This window comes from the organism of the source record quoted next, unplaced genomic scaffold (genome assembly GCF_019419815.1).
Source record: "Pyrus x bretschneideri cultivar Hongxiangsu unplaced genomic scaffold, Pyrus_bretschneideri_v1 Contig5, whole genome shotgun sequence".
In the NCBI taxonomy this organism is placed as follows: Eukaryota; Viridiplantae; Streptophyta; class Magnoliopsida; order Rosales; family Rosaceae; genus Pyrus; species Pyrus x bretschneideri.
The window spans coordinates 9,555,603-9,580,433 of NW_025999787.1; the positions used below are offsets into that span (position 1 = coordinate 9,555,603).

At 37.7% G+C, this 24,831-nt stretch overlaps 3 protein-coding genes, 1 long non-coding RNA gene and 1 other non-coding gene across 9 annotated transcripts; 4 read left to right on the forward strand and 1 right to left on the reverse strand.

The window, feature by feature from the left end:
- The first annotated feature begins 1,424 nt into the window (after nucleotides 1-1,424).
- LOC103946019 (DEAD-box ATP-dependent RNA helicase 20) lies at nucleotides 1,425-6,895 on the forward strand. Its single transcript, XM_009356638.3, is given in 15 exon segments — nucleotides 1,425-1,825; nucleotides 2,010-2,102; nucleotides 2,198-2,362; nucleotides 2,469-2,564; nucleotides 2,670-2,744; nucleotides 3,066-3,227; nucleotides 3,854-3,934; nucleotides 4,405-4,503; nucleotides 4,835-4,930; nucleotides 5,215-5,346; nucleotides 5,482-5,556; nucleotides 5,812-5,901; nucleotides 5,997-6,071; nucleotides 6,227-6,379; nucleotides 6,381-6,895. Coding segments are annotated over 15 exon segments (1,956 nt in total). The 5' UTR covers nucleotides 1,425-1,516; the 3' UTR covers nucleotides 6,636-6,895.
- Nucleotides 6,896-7,846: 951 nt separating this feature from the next.
- On the forward strand, nucleotides 7,847-8,691 carry LOC125470447. The gene is made up of 2 exons (XR_007252698.1): nucleotides 7,847-8,095; nucleotides 8,288-8,691. It is a non-coding gene; the product is annotated as an uncharacterized LOC125470447 (long non-coding RNA).
- Nucleotides 8,692-9,403: 712 nt separating this feature from the next.
- TRNAR-CCU lies at nucleotides 9,404-9,476 on the forward strand. Its single transcript has one exon. It is a non-coding gene; the product is annotated as a tRNA-Arg (tRNA).
- Nucleotides 9,477-9,954: 478 nt separating this feature from the next.
- On the reverse strand, nucleotides 9,955-14,670 carry LOC103946041 (protein NETWORKED 4A). Of its 5 annotated transcripts, none has more exons than XM_009356669.3 (4): nucleotides 14,300-14,670; nucleotides 13,338-13,404; nucleotides 12,879-12,990; nucleotides 9,955-12,134 (listed from the first exon to the last, which is right to left on the reverse strand). In XM_009356669.3, the coding sequence occupies exons 2-4, from the start codon at nucleotides 13,350-13,352 to the stop codon at nucleotides 10,231-10,233; spliced, it is 2,031 nt and encodes a 676-aa protein (XP_009354944.2). In that variant the 5' UTR covers nucleotides 13,353-13,404; nucleotides 14,300-14,670; the 3' UTR covers nucleotides 9,955-10,230. The 5 variants fall into 5 exon arrangements, with proteins under 5 accessions (XP_009354944.2, XP_048425141.1, XP_009354957.2 ...); XM_048569184.1 differs by having other exon boundaries at nucleotides 9,955-11,363; nucleotides 11,409-12,134; nucleotides 12,879-13,404; nucleotides 14,300-14,380; XM_009356682.3 differs by lacking the exon at nucleotides 13,338-13,404 and having other exon boundaries at nucleotides 14,300-14,669.
- A 7,644-nt stretch (nucleotides 14,671-22,314) lies between these two features.
- Nucleotides 22,315-23,416, forward strand: LOC103946084 (methylesterase 17-like). Its single transcript, XM_048569348.1, has 3 exons — nucleotides 22,315-22,638; nucleotides 22,885-23,025; nucleotides 23,321-23,416. The coding sequence occupies exons 1-3, from the start codon at nucleotides 22,369-22,371 to the stop codon at nucleotides 23,414-23,416; spliced, it is 507 nt and encodes a 168-aa protein (XP_048425305.1). The 5' UTR covers nucleotides 22,315-22,368.
- The last annotated feature ends 1,415 nt before the right edge of the window (nucleotides 23,417-24,831 follow it).

The following is a 24,831-nucleotide window of genomic DNA, read 5'->3' on the forward strand; positions in this document are numbered from 1 at the left end:
CAAATTTCAAGAGTCCGAATTTAAGGATTGAGTGAATTTGATGGAAGAAATCGGGAGATGATCTCTTTCCAACGAATAGTTCTGCACTATATCATTTATTTGTAAAATCTCTTAAATAAAAATAGGACACATCAATTCATGTGGGTTCACTTTTATTATAGAGATGATATAAATAGTAGTACAAATAGATGGTAAAAATAACATTTTTAGAATCGCACGGGATACCTTTGTGAATAGAAGTTTGTTGCTTTTTGTTTGGTTTATGCGAGTTTGATTCATGTATAAAAAAAAAAAATCAAACATAACACAATTTTTACATACGTGTTAGTTAATATGTGAAATCTATCTATTAATTGTGAGACTCATCTAATATTTTTTATTGGTTATTCCCACTTCTTTCCATAAAAAAAAAGTTGATCATTTATTGTATCAAGTTTAATATATTAACTAAATTATTGAAATCACTCTCATAAAACCAATTTCTTTATTTTGGCCAACTGTAGGAGCTTGATACATATGAAATTGGAATCAAATTGAATTCTTCATACTGCTGCTATAGAAGACCTAATGTGCCTGATATGATTCATATTTCAACCTTATAGAGACAGATGCTAATGAGCGCTTGAGCTATTAATGCGGCTGAGAGCTCTCACGCTACTTACATACGGATGTGCTCATAAGTAGTGCAATAATGGCTTTTTGACTTTCGTTTACGTGCGTCTTTTTGCATCAGGGTCTCAAATTGACAAGTGGACTGCAATAGGTTAAACGACAAGGTGAAAAAAGGACAATCACTCATTCTCAAAACCAAACATTCTTAAAGAGACTTATCCTAATGAGCACTTGAGCTATTAATGTCGCTGAGAGCTCTCATGCTACTTACATATAGATGTGCTCATAGGTAAGTAGTGCAATAATGGCTCTTTGGCATTCGTTTACGTGAGTCTTTTGGCATCAGGGTTGCAAACCGACAATAAAACGAAGTCAATAAATCAAGTGGACCACAATAGGTTAAATGATGAGGTGGAAGAAGGACAATCACTCATTCTCGAAGCCAAATATTCTTAAAACCAAAAAGTCAAATGGGAAAATGGCTGGCCTTGCTTCTCCTATATCTTGGTCCTCAAGGGCCACAAGTACCTAGTAATGGCCTTTAATGGTAAAATTATTTCAAAAAACATGTACAATGAAGTGGCTCTCATTGGAGACAAAATCCAAATTTGGGATACAAGAAAGAAAAAAAACCCAATTCCAATGTGGGCTGAGTAGGCCGGTCCAAATTTGCTGGAGAAGGACCCAAAATACACTGTTATTCTGGCCCATAAATAATATGGACTAAAATCTAAGCCCGCGAAGACCGAAAAGGGCCCACAGCCCACAGAAGCGCAAGTTAGCGAGAAAGATTGGCCTACCACGCACCTCTCGTTTTTCATTTGCTCACTCACTCCACTTACAGTCGTCGTCGCCGTAAAATCAAACACTCTCTCCGATTCCCGAGAAAACTTCCCGCAAAACGATGTCGTATGTGCCTCCGCACCTGAGGTCGAGCTCAAGAACCACCACGACAATCACCACTACCACCGCCACCGAAGCCTCGTCTCGAACCCTAGACGATCAGAGCAAGCTCTCCTACTCCTCCTCCAACTCTCACTTCAGCAACGACAAGTCGTCGTCCGGTGGTGCTTCCTCCTCCAGCTTCTCTCACTCCAATGCCTCCTCTCGCTGGAGCTCCGGCGCTCTCTCCCAGGCCAGCAGAGCTCGCCCGGACTCCGTCGTCCCTCAGTGGAAGCCCTCCGACCGCGTCCTCCGCATGAATCCTGATATGGTTCGACGCTTCTCCAATCATTGCCTTTGCCTTTTATGAGTTTTTTGAAATTTGCATTTGCATTTGCTTAGGGTTCTTGCTACAGCTAATTTCACAATTTCAATCAAATTTCTGGTTTATTGACGTCATCAGTCTGTTTATATCGTCACCATTAGCTGAAATTTACGAAATTACATGCCTGTAGATTGAAGAGGTTTGTTTGCGGCTTAATTTGGATGTTACTGTTAGTTCCGACTCTGCTCCTGCTCCGGCACCGATCGAGTCTTTTACAGATATGGTGAATCATTTTTGTGTTTTATCAATCGGATGTTTTACTTCTATTTTGGATTAGCCTAGTTTGTATTAACGGACGTGTCGTTCCTCTATTCTCAGTGTTTGCACCCTAGCATCATGAAGGATATCGACAATCACGGATACACCACACCGACATCCATTCAGGCTCAAGCTATGCCGGTTGCTCTCAGTGGGAGGGACTTATTAGGTTGTGCTGAAACTGGCAGTGGAAAAACTGCTGCATTCGCCATTCCCATGATACAGGTCCGAGGTCCTGTTATTTAGTATTCTTATGTAGTCTGGACTTTATGTGCCTGCTAAGTAGATTTTGGTTTAATGGATGTTTTAACTTTTTATTTTCGATGTACAGCATTGCTTGGCTCAACCTCCTGTTCAGCGTGGTGATGGACCACTAGCTCTGGTATTGGCTCCGACTAGAGAGCTTGCCCAACAAATTGAAAAAGAGGTGACCTAAGCTGCAAAAGATCACAATGCATTTATGAGGAGTTAGTTTGGAATTTGTTTCATAATACTTTTCCATAAGTGCTAAGTTACAAGTGTGGTTTTACAGGTCAAAGCGTTTGGTGCATCTCTCGAGTCCTTCAGAACTGCTATTGTGGTGGGTGGAACCAACATATCTGAGCAGGTAATTGATTTGGTGGAATAACGGTACATTCTATTTCAATAAGTGTTTTCAATCTTCTTGTAGGTGTTGTGACTCCGGAAATTCATTAATACTTGTCGTTTTGTCTTGGTTTTGATAATTCCTAGATGTGGGCTAGGTTTTTAATAAATGCTTGTCGTGTAATAGGTTCATATCAACATTTGTTTCTCATTCAGTAACAGTGATGCATGCTTTTAGTGGAATGTTTTTTCAATTTTATGACATCGTACGCAATATGTTATTTCTTATTAGTCTCTGCTAATAATTGTTTTGTTGTGGCTTTCTACCTGGATGGAATGAAAGAGGTCTGAGCTACGAGCAGGAGTTGATGTAGTGGTTGCTACTCCTGGAAGATTTATAGATCATTTACAACAAGGGAACACTTCTATCACTAGAATTTCGTTTGTTGTTTTAGATGAAGCTGATAGAATGCTTGACATGGGATTTGAACCACAGATACGAGAGGTATGTTTTGCATCAACTTTTGACCTGAATATGCGTTTTACTTTCTATTTATTTTTCCTTAAAAAAAAAAAATTATCCTCACCATGGATTGGTTTTGGCTTTCTTTTTTAGATTTCTTGAGGTCAAAGTTTTTGCATCCTACCTTTTCTTCCTTTCAATGCTTCCATGTGTATTCCTTTCTTTAATTATTTCCCACCTTAAAACATCAAATATCAGGTTTAACATGAAGTGAAAATTTAACAAAAAAGGGCAACAGTAAAGGGGAAATTAGAAAGAGGGAAAATATTGCTTGGTAAAAGCAAACTGTTGGAGGTTTTACAATTTATAGAAGCAATATAGACGTCATGGGGGATTAGACTCATACACGATCTTCATCTCACTTTTAGGTTCCATTTTGAATAAGGTTTAGGTTTTGTACAACTCTATGTGCTATATATATATATATATATATATATATATATATAAATGTGTGTGTGTGTGTGTATAAACTTTGTAATACATCTTCAAAGTATAACCAATAGCGTGACTCCTGTAAGAAGCAAAATGTATATTGGTTAAGAATTTCACAACATTGAAATAAATTGTCTTGTACATATATAGAACACATTATTTTGATGCCATTTCAGGTGATGCGGAACCTTTCTGAAAAGCATCAAACTTTGCTGTTTAGTGCAACTATGCCTGAAGAGATCGAAGAATTAGCTCAGGTAAAGGTTACCTTCTTGTACGAGCTTTTATGAACATGGTCATAGTTTATGTAACTAAATAATATTATTCATAGTTTCTGTAACTAAATAATGGAAAGGTGTCGCTGTGATTCTTCCATATAATCAACCTTCTCATTTTACAATCTTATGTTTCTATGACTTATTTTTTCCTGTTATGGTTTAGGGGTCTGAATGGCCTTATCTCTTTCCTGACACACATATGAGCCATTAGCACTTGTTCTGGTGGTCACTTCATGCAACTAATGCGTTCTACCTTTAATTCAACATAATTTTATACCAAGTTTGGAATGAATTTGTACTTTGTAATTTTCCAATATACAAAAGCTAGTATTGGAATACCATTAAGATCATTGTGCTCTCTCTCTCTCTCTCTCTCTCTCTCTCTGCGTTTAGTTAGGACTGTCATGCACAATTTCATTGAAACTTATTCTAGCTTTTATTGTCTTCAGGAATACTTGACTAAACCAGTGCAAGTGAAGGTGGGAAAAGTGAGTAGCCCTACAGCAAATGTGACTCAGACTTTGGAGAAGGTTCCTGAGAGTGAGAAGGTTGGTTCACCCAGACTTGAGCAATATTGGTTTCTTCACATTTTTTCTTTCCGCGGTCTGTGATATTGTCTTGTCTTTTTCTTTCCTTTTGTTGTGGGGATGAGGTTTCTAGGAATTTAGTGCCAGACCTATGATGCGGAGAGTTGTTCTATGTATATTTGGCACTTCCCTCGGCATATTTATGTGCTTGACGATGATCTTATCATCTTTGGCAACCATATTTCACAGCTTATCTTTTGTATTACCCATCTAGTTTTTAATGTGTCCACTGCTTTTATTGGGAGAGTTATTGGTCTCATTTTAATTTGGTAACCATGCTTTGTCTGTGTAGACTGATCAGCTATTGGCTTTGCTCGTAGAAGAGGCATCTCGGGTTGAAGGAACTGGCCATCCCTTGCCCTTAACAATTGTGTTTGTTGAAAGGAAGGTACATTTTTTTAGGGTACATTTTATAATAGTGTACTGAATAATGGAAGGCGTTCGCGTTAAGGCTTGATGAAGAAATATGTTTAGAGCATGATTGTGTGAAATCTTTGTACAAATTCAATGTGAAGCCTTTCCTGTTTCTTAGTGCAAGATGCTATCAGAATGCTTTTTAGGATTGCTTGTAGGAGCCAAACTCACTTAATCTGGTGTGACTTAATTTTCTCTCGTTACTAACTCTTTTTGGACAAAAGTGAAATTTGACATTGAATTTGTGTTTGCTTGTAGACGAGATGTGACGAAGTTGCTGAAGCTTTGGCAGCACAAGGCTTGCATGCAGTTACTCTTCATGGTGGTCGTACACAAACTGAAAGAGAGGCTGCTCTACGTGATTTTAGAAAAGGCACTACCAGTATTTTGGTACATCACCGTCTTGCGCTCTATAAATTCATATTTTCTTTTTTATATCTATTCATCTTTGTCTGATTCTGCTTGAATACAAGGCAGCTTTAACATCACCAATCAGCATGAATCTGATTGAGACCTTGTGTCCAGGTTGCCACTGATGTTGCGTCTCGCGGTTTGGATGTCTCAGGAGTTGCACATGTTATCAATTTGGATCTTCCAAAGGTATAGGTGGTTGCGAAGGAAGGCCTCTAGGTCAATTTATATCTGGAATCCACTAACCCAACTTAGAAACTTATCTGAGAATTGGCTATAAATTAGGCAATTCTTACCTTTGGTATTTGAATAGCGTCAACTTGTGATCATTAAGTCTTTTTGCTATCATGTGATAGCATCTCAATAGCCTGGTCTTTTCAGTTGCTATTAATTTTGTTGTGAAATAGCAAACCTGAAGCTTCAGTTATGGCTACCTCAATATAGAGCATGGAAGATTATGTACACCGAATTGGAAGGACGGGAAGAGCAGGATCAATGGGACAATCTACTTCCTTTTACACGGATCGTGATATGGTACCTAGTTCACCTTTTCTTACTGCTTCTTCTCACCATCTCTTCCATTATCAGAATATAACTCTTTATTCTTGATTATTGATGGCACTCTGTAGTTCCTTGTGGCAAATATAAAGAAAGCAATATCAGATGCTGGATCTGGGAATGCTGTGGCTTTTGCAACTGGGAAGGTACTGATTTTGAGATATACTATCAACGGTCATTGCTTTTGCATCGTACTAGTGCCCAGAATTTCTTTCTCATTGCTAACTAATCTGGGTATAAAGGAAAGAAAATTTTGTTTCACGTGTTTATAAGCTTGACAGCTTCTGCTATTGACCATCAGACTGCAAGAAGGAAAGAAAAAGAAGCAGCAGCTGCTCAAAAGCAAGCTAGGGTTGCTTTATCCAAAAGCTCAATAGCGGGACCAACATCAGTAAACATTGAGGACAAGTATCGGTTCATGTTTGCGGATTCGAACAATAAAAAAGAAGGGGCAGCAGATAGTGCTTGGGACGATTGATGAAGTCTACCTTCGGTGGGTTTTTAAAAACAAACAAAGATTCGCTCTCGGGGATTCAAGATTGACGTTGGTAAGTAGTTTTGTGGAAGCTAGAATAGAAGTGCCCCGACTCTCTCTACCGCTCCTTCGTTCCCTCGCAGTCTCCCTTTTTGCCCGTCCACGCCTTGTGGCCTCTGTTGGCCGGAAACATGCCTGTGATGCTTTACGCATGCTTGTCTTACAACCTCTGTAAAATGATAGAGGCATGTTGCTTCTTACTTGAGGCTTGGACTACAAAGGTGTTGAATACGAGTAGTTCCTTGTACGTGTCCCCGTTTCAGCTCTGTCGTTTTACATTGTTAGTGTACCCAGTATCTGTACCAAGGATGAACGATTTGACAATTTTAGAGATTGTAGGGTTGGCTCATAGGTTTTGCATTGTATATCTTAAACATGATGTTTACCTGAGACGTCTGTAGCAGAATCAAATATTCAATCTCACGTTTTCGGTCCTATCTTGTGCTTTGTTGAATGTGATTCATCCTTACTCTAAATGCTTTTGCAGAAAGTGCTTTTGATTACCGGTGTCGTTTTTATCTGTTGTTTCGTATTGTCAACTGTTTATTGTACAAGTGATAGCTCCCTTAAGAATCGAATGCCGATTCTAGGGTTACGCACAAAACTCCAATTTCAGGCAAAATGACGTCGACTTCAGCTAGCAATACAAGCCCTCTCCAAACTCCAAAGAGAGGACTTCCACGCCGGATCCTTTTCATAGGGATCCTAGGGATCCTGTGATCTCACATGTTTATTGTATATCGGTCAGAAATTATTTTAAAATTTAAAATTAAATATAAATAGTACCTAACAAAAACTGACCGTACGATATACGATGAACGGGTGAGATCACGGGATCCCTAGGATAAGGATCCGAAGAGGATCTTTTTCCGACTTCCATGACACACATGCACTTCCATCGTAATTTCCAATTTGCATTTTGTGATTGAACAATTAAAGCTTGTCGGGCTTAAGAAACTTGATGTTCAAATGTTAGGGTACCCAAATGGACGTTGCAAGTGTGATAAGGCATTAACTTCTCTAAAATGCATCTTACTTGCAAAATAATAAGAATTAAAATCATTTTCTTTGTGTTTATGAATATGTAATTAGAAGAGTGCAGAGTTTTCCCTTAAAACTGGTATTTAAATACCTTAAGATCAAAAATTTGATCAACCCAAGAACAAGTTTACTTGATTTCCTTTCCTTAGTTCCTCTAATTCTAAGTTCTTTAATTCCTTGGTTACCATATTTCTGTTAAGTAAACATGCTGAAATAACCTCATCGTCATGATTAACACATTAAGAAATAGTAGTTAACTTGATAGTTAGATGGACTGAGAGTCCAATATATAATATTTAGTGACTTTAGGGGTTATTTTGTGAATTTCAAAAAGACGTGGATGTAATGTGTAAATAGTCTAATTAATAAAATATTCTCGGTGACCTCAAACGCAGCAAGCCTGTTCAAAGTCGCTTTGCTGTGGTGCGGTCATAGTTGCTCTCCTCTTTGCGTTTCTTGTGAATTCAGATCCAAAAAATGGCAGGTGGACTCGCTGCGCGTTTTTCGAAGCTCCCGGTGCCTCAATCCTCCGATGTAAAGTCCGCCGCCATGTGGGGCGTCGCCGCCGGCACAGGAGCTCTTTGGTTCGTCCAGGTCTGCCCCCCTTTCTCTCTGGCTTCCCACTTCAATTCCTCTCATCCCCAATTTATTATTTTTTTATCAAAAAGTCCTATATTTATTTATATCTTTTTTTCCCAGTAAATCCGTAGATTGAGCAAAAATTAGAAAATTTCAGAATATTATGAATCTAATGGTTTTTTTTTTTAAATTAAAAAAAAAGTACAGCCGTTTGATTGGATAAAGAAGACATTTTTCGAGAAGCCTGCTGCGGCTGAAGGCCAATAATTTTCACGATGTTGCTGGATCTGTGGAAACGCAATTTTCATCGTCGTTTCAAGTTCAATGAGCCAACCAATTAGAGGAGAGATCCTAATTTCCCATCTGTTTCAATAATTTGCTTGTTTTGGAATATTTCCAAAGGTTTTTAGAACCTAATTTTTTTTTTTTTTTTAAAACGCTTTCAGTTATTTAAAAAATGTATATCATGAGATTATTACGATGAACTGTTAGAACTTAGAATGTTTGATGGGAGACTTTTTACTTTCAGCTTATCTCATGTGTAATCGATTTGAGTCAAGTACTTGGGTTAAGTATGTGACTGTTTCTAAATGAAGCACTTAATTCGTAAACATTTTTGTTAGAAGTGATTTTCTTATAAACATGTCGAAATTCTTGTGGAAACAAACTTTTCGTACTGACTGAAAAAAGCACTTGGTAAGCAATGATTATCAACGAAGAGTGTTTTTGAGACCCAAAAGTTGTCTGAAGTATTTTTGCTAAGCTTAGTCAAAGTGCTTTTGATCGTCAAATAACACTTTGACTTTTTAAGCAATTTCAAAAAAATATAACTTATGTCACCATATGGAGTTAAATAAGATAGCCGAGGTCAAAGCAAAATCTTTGCACTAGGGTTATCTTTCATGAGTTTCATGTGTTGAGCTTATTAAAATGCGAAAGGGACGATCATGAGCATAAATTCTTCGTAAGGTTGTCGGAGCCACTCCCAACTTGGTGCCCTTGGATGTGAGTCTGTGGAGTGTCTCACTCGTTTTGAGTGCGCTATTAATGTGACAACTATACTCAATATTTCTTCTTCGTGAGAGACAGTCGGATATGGAAATCTTACTTAAGAATTTCTCTGGCGTAAGAGAGAAAAATTTAGAACATAAGCAGAAATATCTAGAAAGAAAATCGTTCGAAAAATGACATCATTTTGAATACTTGGTTTCGTAAAGAAAAAAAAAATCAAAATTGTGTCCTCTGAGGAAAAGAATTTTCTGTGGGTTCGTTAGCGCTTTAGACGTTTAAGAATAATTAATAAAGGATTAGTATCAACAACAAGCGCCTGTAGCTCAGTGGATAGAGCGTCGGTTTCCTAAGCAGAAAGTCGAAGGTTCGACCCCTTCCTGGCGCGGAACTTGTTTTTCTAATTTTTTCGGTCAAGCAAAGTGCCAATAGCTAAAGAAATTCAACAGTTCAAATTTTAGTACCTTAGCTAAATCTTTTTTGTTTACAAGATAAATTTCAGCACAAAGTTTACTGGTTTGTCCACTCAACTTATTGTATGTTATTCTGTCAAATTGACAGTTATTTTTATTTATTTTGTACAATATACAAAAAGAGTCGATGAATGTCTAAGATTCAATTCCAAGATTACTAGTTTTTCTTGTGAATGTGACGTTTTGTTAGCATATGTGTCAAAAGATCAAAAAAAAAAAAAAAAAAAAAACCCTTGGGAGTGGGGAATGAAAGGTTAAGCGGGTAAAGTGGAACAAGATCCAAAGTCCAAGGGCCTCTCTCTAAAATTTCCCAAAATTTTAAAGAGCAAGTGAACGTGCAATCATGTGTCAAAAGTTTGCAAACGCACTTTCAATTGTGTCAAATTTCAACCCCAAAACCAAACACCGAACTAAAATTATCACACAAATATCTGCCCTCTCCACCATTTTTGAGGGCAAATTAGTGACTCAAATGGGTCCTTTGACGGGACCCTTCTGTTTCTATATCTATACTGATACTACACAACATAAACCTCGCATTCATACAACCATGAGAGAGCATGGCCTATAGCTCATCACTCGGCTGGCCATTTCCGGCCCAAGATTACAGAAAATGGCACTGAAAATACATGTAATGTACAAACGATGACCGCATGTTTTATATTTAGCTTAAGTTGCCAAAACTGGAACTCTCTTGTTGTTTCCCATACAAGCTTGTCGAAGCATATGGTATCCGTTCCTGTAATGTTCGAGCGAGAAGCACAGCTGTCTTATAGCTTCTCGTTTTTCTTCTGCTCCTTCCATGATCACGACTCTTTGCCTCTGAATCTCCTCCTCGAGTTCCTTTGCTCTTTCCGTCAGCTCCTCCACCAGTTTTCGCCCCCCTTCAGCCCCGTTGAGCAGTTCTTGATGTTCCGTCTGCATTTGCTGCAAATTCTTGTTAATCTCATTGATCTGATCGTCTCTTGAACTCACCTCTGCCTGTAGCATAGCGGCTTTGGTGCTAAGCTCATCTCTTTCTGTTTTCATTGCATCAAGGGTCTTGTTTAAATTCTCCATTTGGTTGCTTCTCTCAAGGATGTCTGCCTTCAACTGCTCGATTTCGCCTTTAAGTCTCTCCTCCATTTCTGCTTTTCCAGCTTTCATCTGTCTGATTTCATCCTCCAACAAACGGCCACGTGATTCCCAATCTTTCAGCTGCTCCTCTAAATGTGTCCGTTCTGATTGCAATCGAGATATTTCAGCCTTAACCTGTGCCTTCTCAGGGAAAATCTTCTCCTCGGCATCAGATACTGCGATTTTCAAATCCATGACTTCATTATCCCGGTCTGTTAAACTACTTTTCAACCTTGAAATTCGTTCCTGCAGCTTGGACACCTCTCGTTTCTCTGTGTTGAGCTTCGTTTTCCACATAGAAATATCCTTCTTAGCAGATTCAAGCTGACCCTGCAACCGTTGGATTTCCTCAGAGGGTATATTACTCTCAAGTTGCTGTCTCAAACTTGCAATCTCTTTTTCTGAATGTTGAAGTCTATCTTTTGCGGCTCTAAGCTCTTTCACCAATGCCTCGATCTTGCTATCTCTGTCTTGAACTTCTCCCGACCTACCGACCCTTTTATGAATCTCTGACGGTTCATTTATCTCCCTGTCTCTGGCACCCTCATGTATCTTGGTCTCCTTCGGTTTTGAAAATTCAAGAGCAAGCTTAAGACCATTATTATGTTGTGCAGGCTCTGGTTCAAGTGCAAGCTTAAGACCATTATTATGTTGTGCAGGCTCTGGTTCAAGTGCAAGCTTAAGACCATTATTATGTTGTGCAGACTCTGGTTCAAGTGCAAGCTTAAGACCATTACTATGTTGCGAAGACTCATGCCTTTTGAGCTTGATGTTCAACCTGGCAATCTCTTCTTCCGATTCCCGCAATTTTTCATTTCTGCTAGTCAGCTCCTGCTCATATTCTGCAATTTTTGCAGGAAATTCTTCGGTATGATCAGGTTTTGCACCCGTGAATGAACTGTCCACATTCTCTTCCTGCTGCATCCGGAGCTTCTCCTTCGCTTCACGAAGCTCAATTTCCAACTCAATTATCTTTCTCGTCTGCCCTTGATCAAGACCATTTGACAAGGGAGTTGAATAATTGTTGACTGAAGAATCATCAGATTCTGGCTCAGAATAATCGGCTAATGAAAATGATTCATCTCCCTCTTTCTGGTAATGTTCTGAGCTGTTTCCACCAGGGCCAAGGAAGAAATCAAAGCCAGCAGCACGAGGGCCAGATTTACGACGACCTAGCTTTCCGGGTTGGACATCAGGAGATGGCAATGCAGATGGCAGTTCTGAACCAATGTCAGAAAGGCATGAACTCTGGGATTGGAGATCCGAGGGTGCATTCTTCCGCAATTCTCCTGTCACATGATCATAACGTTCGGCCAGGGACCGGTACAAGCGATAAAACTCTTCAACATGAGCAATCAATTCAGGCCTCTTTTGATAATACATTTCAGCCTTTTTTGCAAATGAATCCCCATCCTCTTCGATCAGCTTCAACATCCGTTTGATGCTTCGATCCATCTCTGAGGAGAAAGATCGTTTTGTCATTTTCTTGAGAGGCATTTTGGTGAATAATTGACTATAGCAATCAACACTTTAGAACTTTGACCAAAAAATCAACTCTAGAGATATTTAAACATGCATAATTTGGAAAACCAACTTCCTCCACCAGTTTGGGTAGTTGGGGTCGAATAACCCCTACACCGTTAGATCAGGATAAGTAACGCTAATATTATACAACCGCAGTCCGCTTTACCCATTTTAATCTTGCCTTCATTTAGAATGTGCAACAAGAAATCCTTGGTACTGATATTTTCCCAAATCTCAGCTTAAAGTGCCACAAATGTCGTTAAAGGACGCAACAAAAAGATGTTTCCTCACAACAATAAACTTTCCACTCATATTGTTGCATCAAAAAATAAGAAGAAAAATAGGAAAAAACAGCTTTAGCCAAAAATAGTAAAACAAATCTGACTTAACCCAGAATTCCTCGTAAATAAGTCAAAACCAATTATAATACCATCGCTCGAATTTAACAAGGTTGAGCTGAATGAAATCTTATAAACGGATTGCTGTTATTTTAAAGTTAAACCAAGCGAAATATTTTTCATTTTCTATGAGAAACTAGATATGAAGCGTAATACTGGGGGAATTCATCATTAGACATCTCTTTCCTATGCCTTTGTTGCAAGTGACATTTCAAAAATAAGTAAATGGATACACTTACAAAGTTATAAATAAGACCGAAAGAGGTGTTTGTTGCTCACCCTCGAGATTATCTGCAAGCCACTTAGAGTTCTTGGGACTGATGTGACTATCCCACCACCACGAACGAGACTTTCTTGATTCTAACCTCTTCATAGTCTTATTGGACTCAACCTGAAATATAAAAACAAGATATCTTATGCCTGATCTGTGAAAGACCATTGCTATTTAGATGCTTGACTCTAAGATGCAAATATTTCATTCAACGTTAAACCTTCGTGATACTAACAATATGTGCCTTAATGTACCACTATCCCACTAACCATGTTTAAGTTGACAACGCTCTTTTTTTCCATAACCTAAATGTTGTTGCAGGGTTGATCTGTCATTCGTCTTAGTTTGATTTTGACACAATAAAATTAAACTCAAATTCATTTGTCTACAAATCGGTCAGTTCTCTAACTACAACAGATATCTGGAGAATTAGCAAAGGCGGAGTTCAATGGAATTTCAGTTCTTAACAAAGAATTAGCCATTTGCTAATATCGTTGAAACTTTAAGTTGATACTTCCGCAAGAATATTTACATCTAATGTCAAAAAATCGAATCAGAAGTTACACACACCACCTAAATACTAGGAGTCACACATCAAAGCATGTGTCTAAAGAAAATATTCCACTCGATCAATTCTCTGGATAATTGTATAGAAAGCTTAGCATAGATGTCATTTTTTCTAACAAAACGATATTCTAAATCACTCTAATCTATCGAACAAGAATTCAAACTTGAGTACAAAAGACTGGAAAATGCCAACCAGCCTAACTCATGTCATTTACACACCATCAAAATAATACCAACAAGGCTGGACTCCAAGAGGGCAACACAGCCCAAGTTCAGTTGGGCCTGCAGAACTGAAAACTGGGCCGACACACTGTTTTATGGGCCCATAAACTGTCTTAAAAACCAAGAAAAGGAATCTTCTGGTTTTTGGTCGGAATGATAAGGGAAAAAAAAAAAAAAAATCTGAATCTGAATCCGCGGAAAGGGAGTGCAGTACATGTACATCAGTTGGAAATGAAGACTTTCCAGGCTCCAGTTAATTGCCCCACATCCCTCACCTTCCATTGCAAAGGGAGTAAATTTGGTGGATGGAAATTTAATAATTACTCAATTATATAATATATATATATATATATATTAAACATAAACATTTTAATTTACCGCAAAAAGAACAAGAAATTATAAGTAAAAGATCAAAATTCAGCAATAATTCTTGATTCTGAAAAAGTAGGAACTTGTAATCCAAATCGTAAGTGGCTGTAAATTAGTTTGATTGAGAGTATAGATGTATGTATAAGAATTTCAAGAAATTCTGAATTCTGATCTAAGCAAACAACTTAACAAAACCAGCAGAATCACATAAAGCAGGTATCTTTATGAATAAATTCAAACACCCAAATGGAAAATTCATTAAAGTTCTTACCTTTGAGCTTTGTTCTTGCAGACTGAAGAGAAAGAAGACAGATCCCAGTGCTGGAGAGAGAGAGAGAGAGAGAGAGAGAGAGAGAGAGTGTGTGTGTTCGTGTTTGGGAAATGGGAAAATTTGGGTTTGAGGCTCCAGTCCACAAGTTTCAAATGGGAAAGAAAGACAACTTTTTTGTTCCCTTTTGATCTTGTTTGCTTCTTCTCTCAGCTCTCTCAAATGGAGCTGAGATTAAAATTCAACAAAGTAAATAAGTACTCTCTTCCTTTTTGTTAACTTTATTTGATATTTATTTGAATATTGGTACTTCTGGACAACAAAATCAAATAAGAAATTCCTTGGACGTGGATGTCAATCTCATCACTCTTTCAATTGACAAAATTTGAAGAGGCAAAGGCATAGACATGTGACATTTGACATGTGAGTCATGTGACCCTTCGCGGCTTCCTGCATAGAAGGGGCAATCTCTGCCGTCCATTTTAATATTTTTTTATTTTTTTATTAATTTATTTGGTTAATAATTTTCTAGTTTATTTATTTTGTTGGTTATAACTTATAAATTTCTAGTTGACATAGAATTATCATAATACGTATTTCTCCTATCTTTTTCAATTTCTTCCACATGAAATCACTACCAAAAGAATATGATTTCCTCCACATTTACATCAAGAATTAAGTTTATGGTCCATATTGATGTGGACTCGTTTTCCATCCCCATCTTTAGTTGAGGCATTTGCTTCAACAACAAAAATTTCATAAAACATACCGCATTCGTTATTGTAAACTAAAATTTTGTGTAGGAATTTCACTTTTGATACAAATGTTTTATGTATGAATTAAGGTGATAATCTTTTTTATGTATGTTTATATTTGATTTCATTTTAAGAACTTTTGGTCGTCAGATCATATGAATTGAAGGTAATCAATCGATATAAATAAACAAGGAATCTGTGAAAGGTAAAAAAAAAAGTGTGTAAATAGCATCACCCAAAAAAATATTGTTATGTGATTAATCCAAATAACACAATGGATTAGCATAATAAATTAGTATTGAACTTATCATTCGCTAGAGTCAAACTAAATACATTCCACCCACAAAATATATATTATCATGTTATTATAGTAAATAGGACGACAAAGTATCTCAGCGGTAAGCATATGACACGTTTTAATAGGATCTTAGATGTAGGTAAATGACACGCGTATTAACTTTTAAAACATTATATATCATGTGTTATGATAATCTTTAAGAAAATTTTATTCAGACCCAAAATTTTCCTTTCTACAGTCAACTTATAATTTTTTTATTTTGAAATCACAATTTTGTTGCACATTCAAAATGGTTAGAAAGAATGAAGAAAAAACAGGTCATTAGTAGAAAATACCTCCAATCAATCCTATCTCCACCCCTTCACAGAAACACCCCCTCTCTTTACCCCGACATCGCCGAAGGGCTTTCAAGCCACTCTTCTATTAGCCTAGTTGCTCCAACAAAAATGATTTTATGCTCTGATTATGCTATGTTGGGCGTTTCTATTGAATGATCTAAACTCTTTGATTTTGAACATCTAATTGGTTTAATTCACAAATTGTCGGACTAATATTAATGGTTGAGATTAAATAAATTCGCTTGATTGGATGATTTCTCTTAATGGCGGTTGGCGTGTGAAAGAGGAAGAGGGTAAGCAGTGGTGTGAAGAGTGGTGCATAAAAGGAAGGATTGTTGAACCAAAGCAATAAAAAAAAAAGGTTCATTAAATATGCGACACGATTTTAAGCTATTGGATTTCTTTTGAACGGTCTAGATTAAAGGAGGGATGAAGGGGAGAGAAATATGAGAGAAGAGAATTCAAGTTCACCCAGAGAGAGGCAGCAGATTATGCGATGTCACCGTAGTATTCTTCCTTCGGTACTCCCTGTACCAATTCAAGACAGCAGCTTGTGGATTGAAAAGGAGACATCCCAAATCCAAGCATTCCTTCCCTTGTCTTCCACAATCCCTACATAACCATCATTACCATGCCAAAGTCCTCCACCCGTTCCTCTGCTAGTTGTAACAACCATTCTTTTAAGGATGGCACCCAGAGAGACACACCATGCAACCTAATTGGAGATGCAATGCCAAGTCGCTTTTTCATTTTCTTCTTTTATTTTCTAAAACCATTTTCTATATGAGATAAATTTAGGATGTCAAAAAAAAAAAAATTATAAATTGAGTATAAAGGGAGAAAATTAAGTCCCAATAAAATTTCCAAATATTAATCAAATGAGTGCCTTAACTTGATTAAGATATATTACTAATTAACTTAATCCACAAAATGTTGAACGAAAAATAATCCACTAACTTTTATTGGTATGTTAATTCAAGAAAAACAAATAACATATTGAATGTGTTAATCACTTATTAATCATAATGTACGTAAATCACCTCAGGTATATTTTTTCGGTCCTATAATATTAAGGAGGTCACATTTTTGTGTCATATTTGGGCACGGCATAGTGCAAATGTTAGTCAATAACTTTATTTTGTTACATATTAGTTGTATCCATCATATCATATGTGATATTCAAATAGAAAAATAATAGACACACCTCTTTTTCTTTCCTACACATTCTTATTTAATCTTATTTATTATTTTTCATGTAATATATTTAATCTGACGGTTAAAAATAAAAAATAATATGTGAGAAACTAAAATGATGGTGTAAAAATTCGAATAATAATACGACATGTTATATCCTTAGCATTACTATTTCTAACTTTATCTTCCTTGCTTAAATATAGCAAAGGGGAAAAAGGATAAGGTTAGCTTGTGCATGAGATATGGTTTTGTTGAAAATAATGAGTTCCTTGTTTTAAGGAATGTTTTATTCCTTGTTTTAAGGAATGTTTTAAGGAATGTTTTATTCCATGTTTTAAGGAATGTTTTATTCCTTGTTTTATTCCTTGTTTTAAGGGGAATGTTTTTTTGTTTTTTCTTAGTCTTCTTCCTTATATATACCCGAACCATTGTACATTGCAATTCATGAAATATACATCACAAATTAAAGCTATAATTTCTATATGGTATCAGAGCAGGTTCATTTGTAACCTGTCTCTACAATTCTTGCTGCTGCGATTTTTTCTTTCTTTCAAAGTCTAAGCCATGACTGAAGAAAGTTCTGTCAACCATGATAAGGAAACCCGGCACAATCTCTCTCCAAACTCCTCAGACGTTGAGGTTAACACCAATCAACGTTTATGTTCAGTTCTCTTGAACGAGTTCAATTATCTTCCTTGGTCCCGAGCTGTTTCACTAGCTCTCGGAGGCAAAGGGAAGTTAGGGTTTGTAAATGGAAGCGTGGAAGCTCCAGATCGTTCTTCCTCTACATACAATGCATGGCTCTGCAAAGATCAACTTGTCATGTCATTGCTGCTCAACACCATGGAGAAACATGTTGCTGAAATTTTTAGCTACTCCAATTCCGCCCATGATCTTTGGAAAGCTTTGCAGGATATGTATGGAAATCAAAACAACTATGCACGGGTCTTCCAATTAAAGAAGGACATTGCCAGTGCTCAACAAGAAGGGAAAGCATTTGTTCAACACCTTGGGAGTCTCAAAGCCATGTGGAATGAGTTGGATGTATATCTCCCTCATACCACAGATCCTACCATTCTCCTAAAACGAGCTGAGGAAGACAAAATTTATCAGCTGTTAGGGAGTCTGAGCTCTGAGTACGAGGACCTAAGGAGTCACATCTTGATGAGTCAAGATCTGCCTACCTTCAACAATGTTTGTGCAACTATCCAACGAGAAGAAGCAAGGAAGAAGGTTATGAATGTTGATCACAATCCTAGATTAACGGAGACTCGGGCATATGCATCAAATTACAAGAACTCAGAAGCCAAGGTATACAAGGGAAGAAACACACATCTAAAATGCAAATATTGCAATGGTGTTGGTCATGAGGAAGACAAGTGTTGGGAACTTCATCCTGAACTCAAGCCTAAGTTCAGCAAAGATGGAAGGATGATACCAAGGTCCTCACAACAATTTCAACCTCATTTCAAGGCAAAACTTGCTAATGCTCAAGCTCCTACTATCTCACAAGGATCCATGGAGTTCACTGCCAATCCATTGTCATTGATCAATGAATTTGCAGCTTACCTACAAAGTAAGGGGCACGGAGGAGGCTCACATGGTCAAGGCAATGAAGAGGGTAGTCACACAGCTATGTTGGGACAATTTGCCGGATTTCTTGCTGGAAATGAGAAAGTTCCAAAGGGAGAAGCATCAGGTATACTCAAAGCCTTTACTACTGCCCTATTAACTAGTACTGAAACTGATTGTTGGATAATTGATTCAGGCGCCACAGATCATATGACAAACAAAGTTACAAATTTACATCATTTTAAAAAATTTTCAAGCCCCTCACATGTGTCTGTTGCAAATGGAAAAAATGTCTTAGTTTTGGGAAAAGGAGAAATAAACTTACTCTCTCAAAAAACACCTTCCACTGCCCTCTATGTACCAACCTTTCCTTTTCAACTTTTGTCAATTGGAAAGATCACCAACACCCTAAACTGCCGTGCTATTTTCTCACCAAATAAAGTGATGTTTCAGGATGTTCTCACCATGAAGATGATTGGTGAAGGGGTCTTCATAAATGGCCTTTACTACCTGTGCAAGAATGCATGTTTCACTCAGGCTCTTCAAGCTCAATCAAAGTCCATAGATGAAAACCAACTTTGGCATAGGAGATTAGCTCATCCCTCTGAACTTGTCTTGTCGAAACTGTTTCCAAATTTTTGTAACCCTTATCCTACTTGTGATACTTGTCAATTTTCTAAGTTTACTAGGCTACCTTTTGGTAATTCAATGTCTAGGACAAGTAAACCTTTTGAAATGGTACACACCGATGTTTGGGGACCTGCAACTGAATCAATGGAAGGTTTTAAATATTTTGTTCTATTTGTTGATGATTTCTCTCGAACAAGTTTTCTATATCTTATGAAATCAAAAAGTGAAGTCCCTACCATTTTCAAAGACTTTCACATGCATGTTAAAACGCAATTTCAATCAAACATTAAGGTTTTAAGGTCAGATAATGGCACTGAATTTCTATCCAACAATATGCTTCAATACATAAGTTCTCAGGGTATCATACATCAAACCAGCTGTGTGGGGACTCCCCAACAAAATGGAGTAGCCGAGAGGAAAAATAGAGATCTCTTGGAAAAAACTCGTGCTCTCATGGTTCACATGCACGTTCCAAAGAAATTTTGGTCGTTTGCCATCCTTACTGCCACTTATCTCATCAATCGACTTCCAAGTCGTGTGCTAGGGTTTAAATCTCCATATGAAGTTCTTAAGGGGAGGAAAATAGATTTGACACATCTCAAGGTGTTTGGTTGTGTGTGTTTTGTTCACATCCAAACCTTGAACCGTGACAAACTAGATGCCAGGGCAGCCAAGTGTGTGTTTATGGGATACTCGACCACTCAAAAGGGATACAAGTGCTTCAATCCAGTCACTAAGAAGTGCACAGTTTCAAGAGATGTGAAGTTCGAAGAAGACTATCCCTATTTTACAAGTCAGGGGGAGGATTTAGTTGACATGTTCCCACTTCCTCAAAACTTTAATTATCCGATGTTGGAAAATAGATCAGTCAGTGTAAGTCCAGATTGTGAAGAAGTTCAAACTGACCAAATTACTGCCAGTGAGAGTGAAGACGAGCCCTACTCTGATCATTCTCCACCCTCTACAGAGTCTCAGGTGATTAAAAGAAATCCTCCTCGAATCAGAAAACCTCCAGTTAGGTTGCAGGACTATGTTACATATGCCTCACGACATCCAATCAATGAATGTATCAGCTTTAGTAAGTTCTCAACATCTCATGCTACATTTCTCAGTGAAATTGATAAGCACTATGAACCAAGAAGCTTTCAAGAAGCTCTTCTTCTCCCACAATGGAACCAAGCCATGAAAGAAGAGCTTCGTGCACTGGAAGAGAATTGCACCTGGAGCCTAGTTCAACTACCACCAGGAAAGAAGGCTGTTGGAAGTCGTTGGATTTACAAGACTAAATTCAAAGCTGATGGATCTATCGAGAGACACAAGGCTAGACTTGTTGCTCGAGGTTTCACCCAAACCTTTGGTGTAGATTATAAGGAAACATTTGCACCGGTGGCCAAGATGAACTCAGTCAGGGTTTTACTGTCAGTTGCAATCAATTGTGGGTGGTCACTCTACCAAATGGACGTGAAGAATGCTTTCCTTCACGGCGAGCTGCAGGAAGAAGTGTATATGCAACCTCCTCCAGGCTATGATGGTATTAAAGGCAACATGGTTTGTAAATTGCACAAGGCAATATACGGATTGAAACAATCACCAAGAGCTTGGTATGCCAAGCTCAGTTCTGTTCTGGAAAAGGCTGGATTCATGCGAAGTAATGCTGATTCTTCGCTATTTGTAAGAACTGGCACCAAAGGGAAGTTGGTGGTCCTCATATATGTTGATGATCTTATCATCACTGGAGATAATATCGTGGAGATTGAGGCACTAAAACTCTCACTACATCAAGTTTTCGCTATCAAGGATTTGGGAAGGTTAAAGTATTTTTTGGGGATCGAAATGGCAACATCTTCAAAAGGACTATTTCTACATCAACGGAAATATGTATTGGACCTCCTTCAAGAAGCAAAAATGCTTGACTGCAAGCCTGCTATCACTCCTGTTGATTGTAAACTGAAGCTCAGCATAGATGGAGAAGCCATGCATGATGTAAGCTACTATCAACGATTAGTAGGTAAGCTCATATACCTCACTATCACTCGTCCAGATATCACATATGCAGTGAGCTTGGCTAGTCAGTTCATGCACTCTCCCACTGTTGATCACCTTAACCTTGTTAAGAGAATCCTTCGTTATCTTAAGGGTTCAATTGGGCAAGGAATTACAATGCATAACAATCAGTCCACTGTCATTAGTGGCTACACAGATGCAGACTGGGCAGGTAATGCAATTGATAGGAAATCAATCACAGGCTATTGCACATTTGTTGGTGGAAACCTTGTCACATGGAAGAGTAAGAAGCAACAGGTAATTGCTCGTTCCAGCGCAGAGGCTGAGTATCGAGCCATGGCAGCCACTGCTTGTGAACTCATTTGGCTTAAAGGGCTTCTTTCAGACTTAGGGTTTCCTAGTTCTACTCCTATGACGCTTATGTGTGATAATCAGGCAGCCATGCACATTGCTGCCAATCCTGTGTTCCATGAAAGAACCAAACATATTGAAGTGGATTGTCATTTCATCAGAGCTCAAGTTCAAACGCAAATCATCCGGACCATGTTCACACGAAGCCATGATCAACTAGCAGATCTTTTTACAAAGGCACTAGCATCATCTCAGTTTCATCGGTTATTGGGCAAGCTTGGCTCAGTGAACCTCCTCGATCCAGCTTGAGGGGGAGTGTTGAAAATAATGAGTTCCTTGTTTTAAGGAATGTTTTATTCCTTGTTTTAAGGAATGTTTTAAGGAATGTTTTATTCCATGTTTTAAGGAATGTTTTATTCCTTGTTTTATTCCTTGTTTTAAGGGGAATGTTTTTTTGTTTTTTCTTAGTCTTCTTCCTTATATATACCCGAACCATTGTACATTGCAATTCATGAAATATACATCACAAATTAAAGCTATAATTTCTATAGGTTTTTATTGGAAATACTTGTAACTATTAGCTACGTATGCATACCAGATAATAAGGAGACATATGATAACTGACGAAATAATGGACAACAATTGTGTTAAGAAACATTATCCATAAGGCAGTCTCAACTCTCAAATATAGGTATTTTTGGTCCATAGCTACCTGGGTAACGCAACCCACTTGGTCTTCTAGTTCCTGCGTAACTTAAATCACATGCAACTAGATACACACACACAGCACATACATGTATATGCACGCCTTACATATAATATATAACAAAATAAAAGATTAGTTATTTATACACACAAGGCATTGAAACTTGAGAGATAGGGAAACTAAAACAAAATTTGAAGCTAGCTAGTATTTCAGGAGGAAGACCAATGGTAGAGAAGGAGAATACAATGAGTGGAATATTACCAAACTATCCTCATCCTCATCATCATCATTTGGTTCTGATCCATGGTATAGGGCATGGAGCTTGGTGCTGGTACAAGATCCGGTGTCTAATGGAAGCTTCAGGCTACAAAGTCACATGTCTTGACCTCAAAGGTGCTGGTGTTGATCAATCTGACCCTAATACCGTCCTCACCTTCCAAGACTATAACCAGCCTCTCACTGACTTCTTGTCCAGTTTGCCAGGAAATGAAAAGGTGGGTATTTCTATGCATACGTTTTGTTAGGGATAGTCGCGCACTCTATCAAAATCGGTATCAATGTCACCGGTCAGTGTGAGTTCCACCTCATCAACAATTGAGTAGACGCGATTGCCCTTAGCTTTTCTCGTATATATATGCATACATAGAAGTGTTAGGCAGGTTTAATGAGACTAATGTTACAAGAGATTGTATATTATGTTATATGGATTAAGTTTGTGTGGATTAACACTGTTTTGGTAGGTAATACTTGTGGGACATAGCGCAGGAGGTATGAGCCTGACTGATGCCATGCATAGGTTTGCTAGCAAAATACACATGGCGATATATGTTGCAGCAACGATGTTGGAGCATGGATTTTCCACCCATCGAGATATCATAGATGTAAGAATATTAATTTCTTCCATTCCATTTTTCTTCTTGTTAAAATCCTCTTCACTTTTAAGAAAAGTTCTTCGGAGTTCAAGTGCTATACTACGTAATTCTCTTGTCTTTTCCCTTTATTTACATGGAATAGGCAAACTTACATATTATAGGCCATGAATTAAATTCCTTTGACATTACCAGAATATCTCTCGATATATTAATTAAATGGGGTTCTTGCTGATATTTGAAAGGAGCTGAAGCAATATTTTTTCTTGAAGTTCTCTGAAATTTCGGAAATATTTATGCAATATAGGCAATTTCGATAAAAATTTTATACTTCAGTCCAATACTGATAAATGTGGAAGATTTTAAAGATATTTCAATGGAAATTTCGGTAAAGTTTTGGTGAATTGTTGTGCACTTTCGATCATAAGGTTCCCTATCGGTATAGAAGTCAAACAGTAGTAGAAGTATCAGGAGATTTGACTAGTTACATTATGTTTGGATGAGGAAAATAAATTTGGAATTTGAATAAAAGTTAGAATTTATATTTAATTTACATGCACCAATTCTGTTGTTTGGATACATAAAGATATAAATTTACAATTTCCGCATGAAAAATAAAAATTGGAATTTGGGACCTCTAATTGCCAAGTTTAAATTTCATATAAATAAGTGTCATTTCTCAATTTTTATGTTTGAAAGTTTAAAAATAACAAATTCTGTCTTCAATTATATTGTTCTTTTAGGCTAAACAAACAAGAAAAGTCACAAATTCTAGAAAATAAAATTCCATCATTTTAAAACTTCTTAGTAATCTTAAATATTTTTATCCAAACATAGTGAAAGGTTTCTTGCTGTGAAAAGTAGTTGTTAGACAAACAAAGTTAGGTTGGAATCCTTGTGTAAAAATGCATGAAATAAACATGTTGGAATAATGGTAGGCTAGTCAATTTTCTTGTTCAAAGTTAGGCAAGTTAGGCAAGTTAGGCAAGTTAGGCAAAATTAGGTTTATGTTCTTTTTCTTTCCTATATATATGTTTCATCTTGTAATTGTTCAATCAAGCAAATATACATCAAAATTCTACATGGTATACAGAGCAGGTTTATAAACCTAGCCCTATTTTTTTTTTTTTCGGCAGCTTTCTCTGCCGTTCCCATGGCTGACTCTTCTTCTTTCGATGGTGTTTTTTCCCTTCATCATTCCGACCACCCGAATCTTGTCCTTGTATCCAAGAAGTTGAATGGTGATAACTACACATCCTGGGCCCGTGGCATGCAGCTTTCCTTGAGTGCCAAGAATAAACTTGGTTTCATCACTGGCGATATCCAAGAACCTTCTTCCTCCGACGATCCTGATGCTCACGCGGCTTGGCGTCGTTGCAATGACATGATTCTCTCTTGGCTTCTGCATTCCTTGGAACCTGACCTTCAAGAATCTGTGCTTTTTTCCACCTCTGTCCAAGATGTATGGGATGATCTTCGCGAACGCTTCTCTCAGAGTAATGCTCCACGCATCTTCCAACTCAACCGGGATCTTGCTACAATTTCTCAAGGTTCTTCTTCTATCTCCGCCTATTTTACTCGCCTGAAAGCTCTCTGGGATGAGCTTGCTTCCTATAATGATGGCTGCACGTGCTCTTGCAACGCCAAACATGACCGTCAACAACTCATGCAATTTTTAATGGGCCTCAACGAATGCTTTGCTGCTGTTCGTGACCAGATTCTTTTAATGCATCCCCTCCCTACTGTTCGTCAGGCCTGTTCATCGGTGTCTCAAGCTGAAAAACAACGCTCCCTGGGCGTCCTCCGCTCTGTCGATCA

Bases quoted from the DNA above. Each gene is read 5' to 3' on its own strand.
- LOC103946041 (XM_048569183.1), bottom strand. From the start codon at position 13,038: ATGGTCTTTCACAGATCAGGCATAAGATATCTTGTTTTTATATTTCAG. The intron at 12,135-12,878 runs GTGAGCAACAAA...CTTTCTCCTCAG, and splicing joins GCTTGCAGATAATCTCGAGG to AGATGGATCGAAGCATCAAA.
- LOC103946084 (XM_048569348.1), top strand. From the start codon at position 22,369: ATGGTAGAGAAGGAGAATACAATGAGTGGAATATTACCAAACTATCCT. The intron at 22,639-22,884 runs GTGGGTATTTCT...CTGTTTTGGTAG, and splicing joins GTTTGCCAGGAAATGAAAAG to GTAATACTTGTGGGACATAG. The intron at 23,026-23,320 runs GTAAGAATATTA...TATGCAATATAG, and splicing joins CCCATCGAGATATCATAGAT to GCAATTTCGATAAAAATTTT.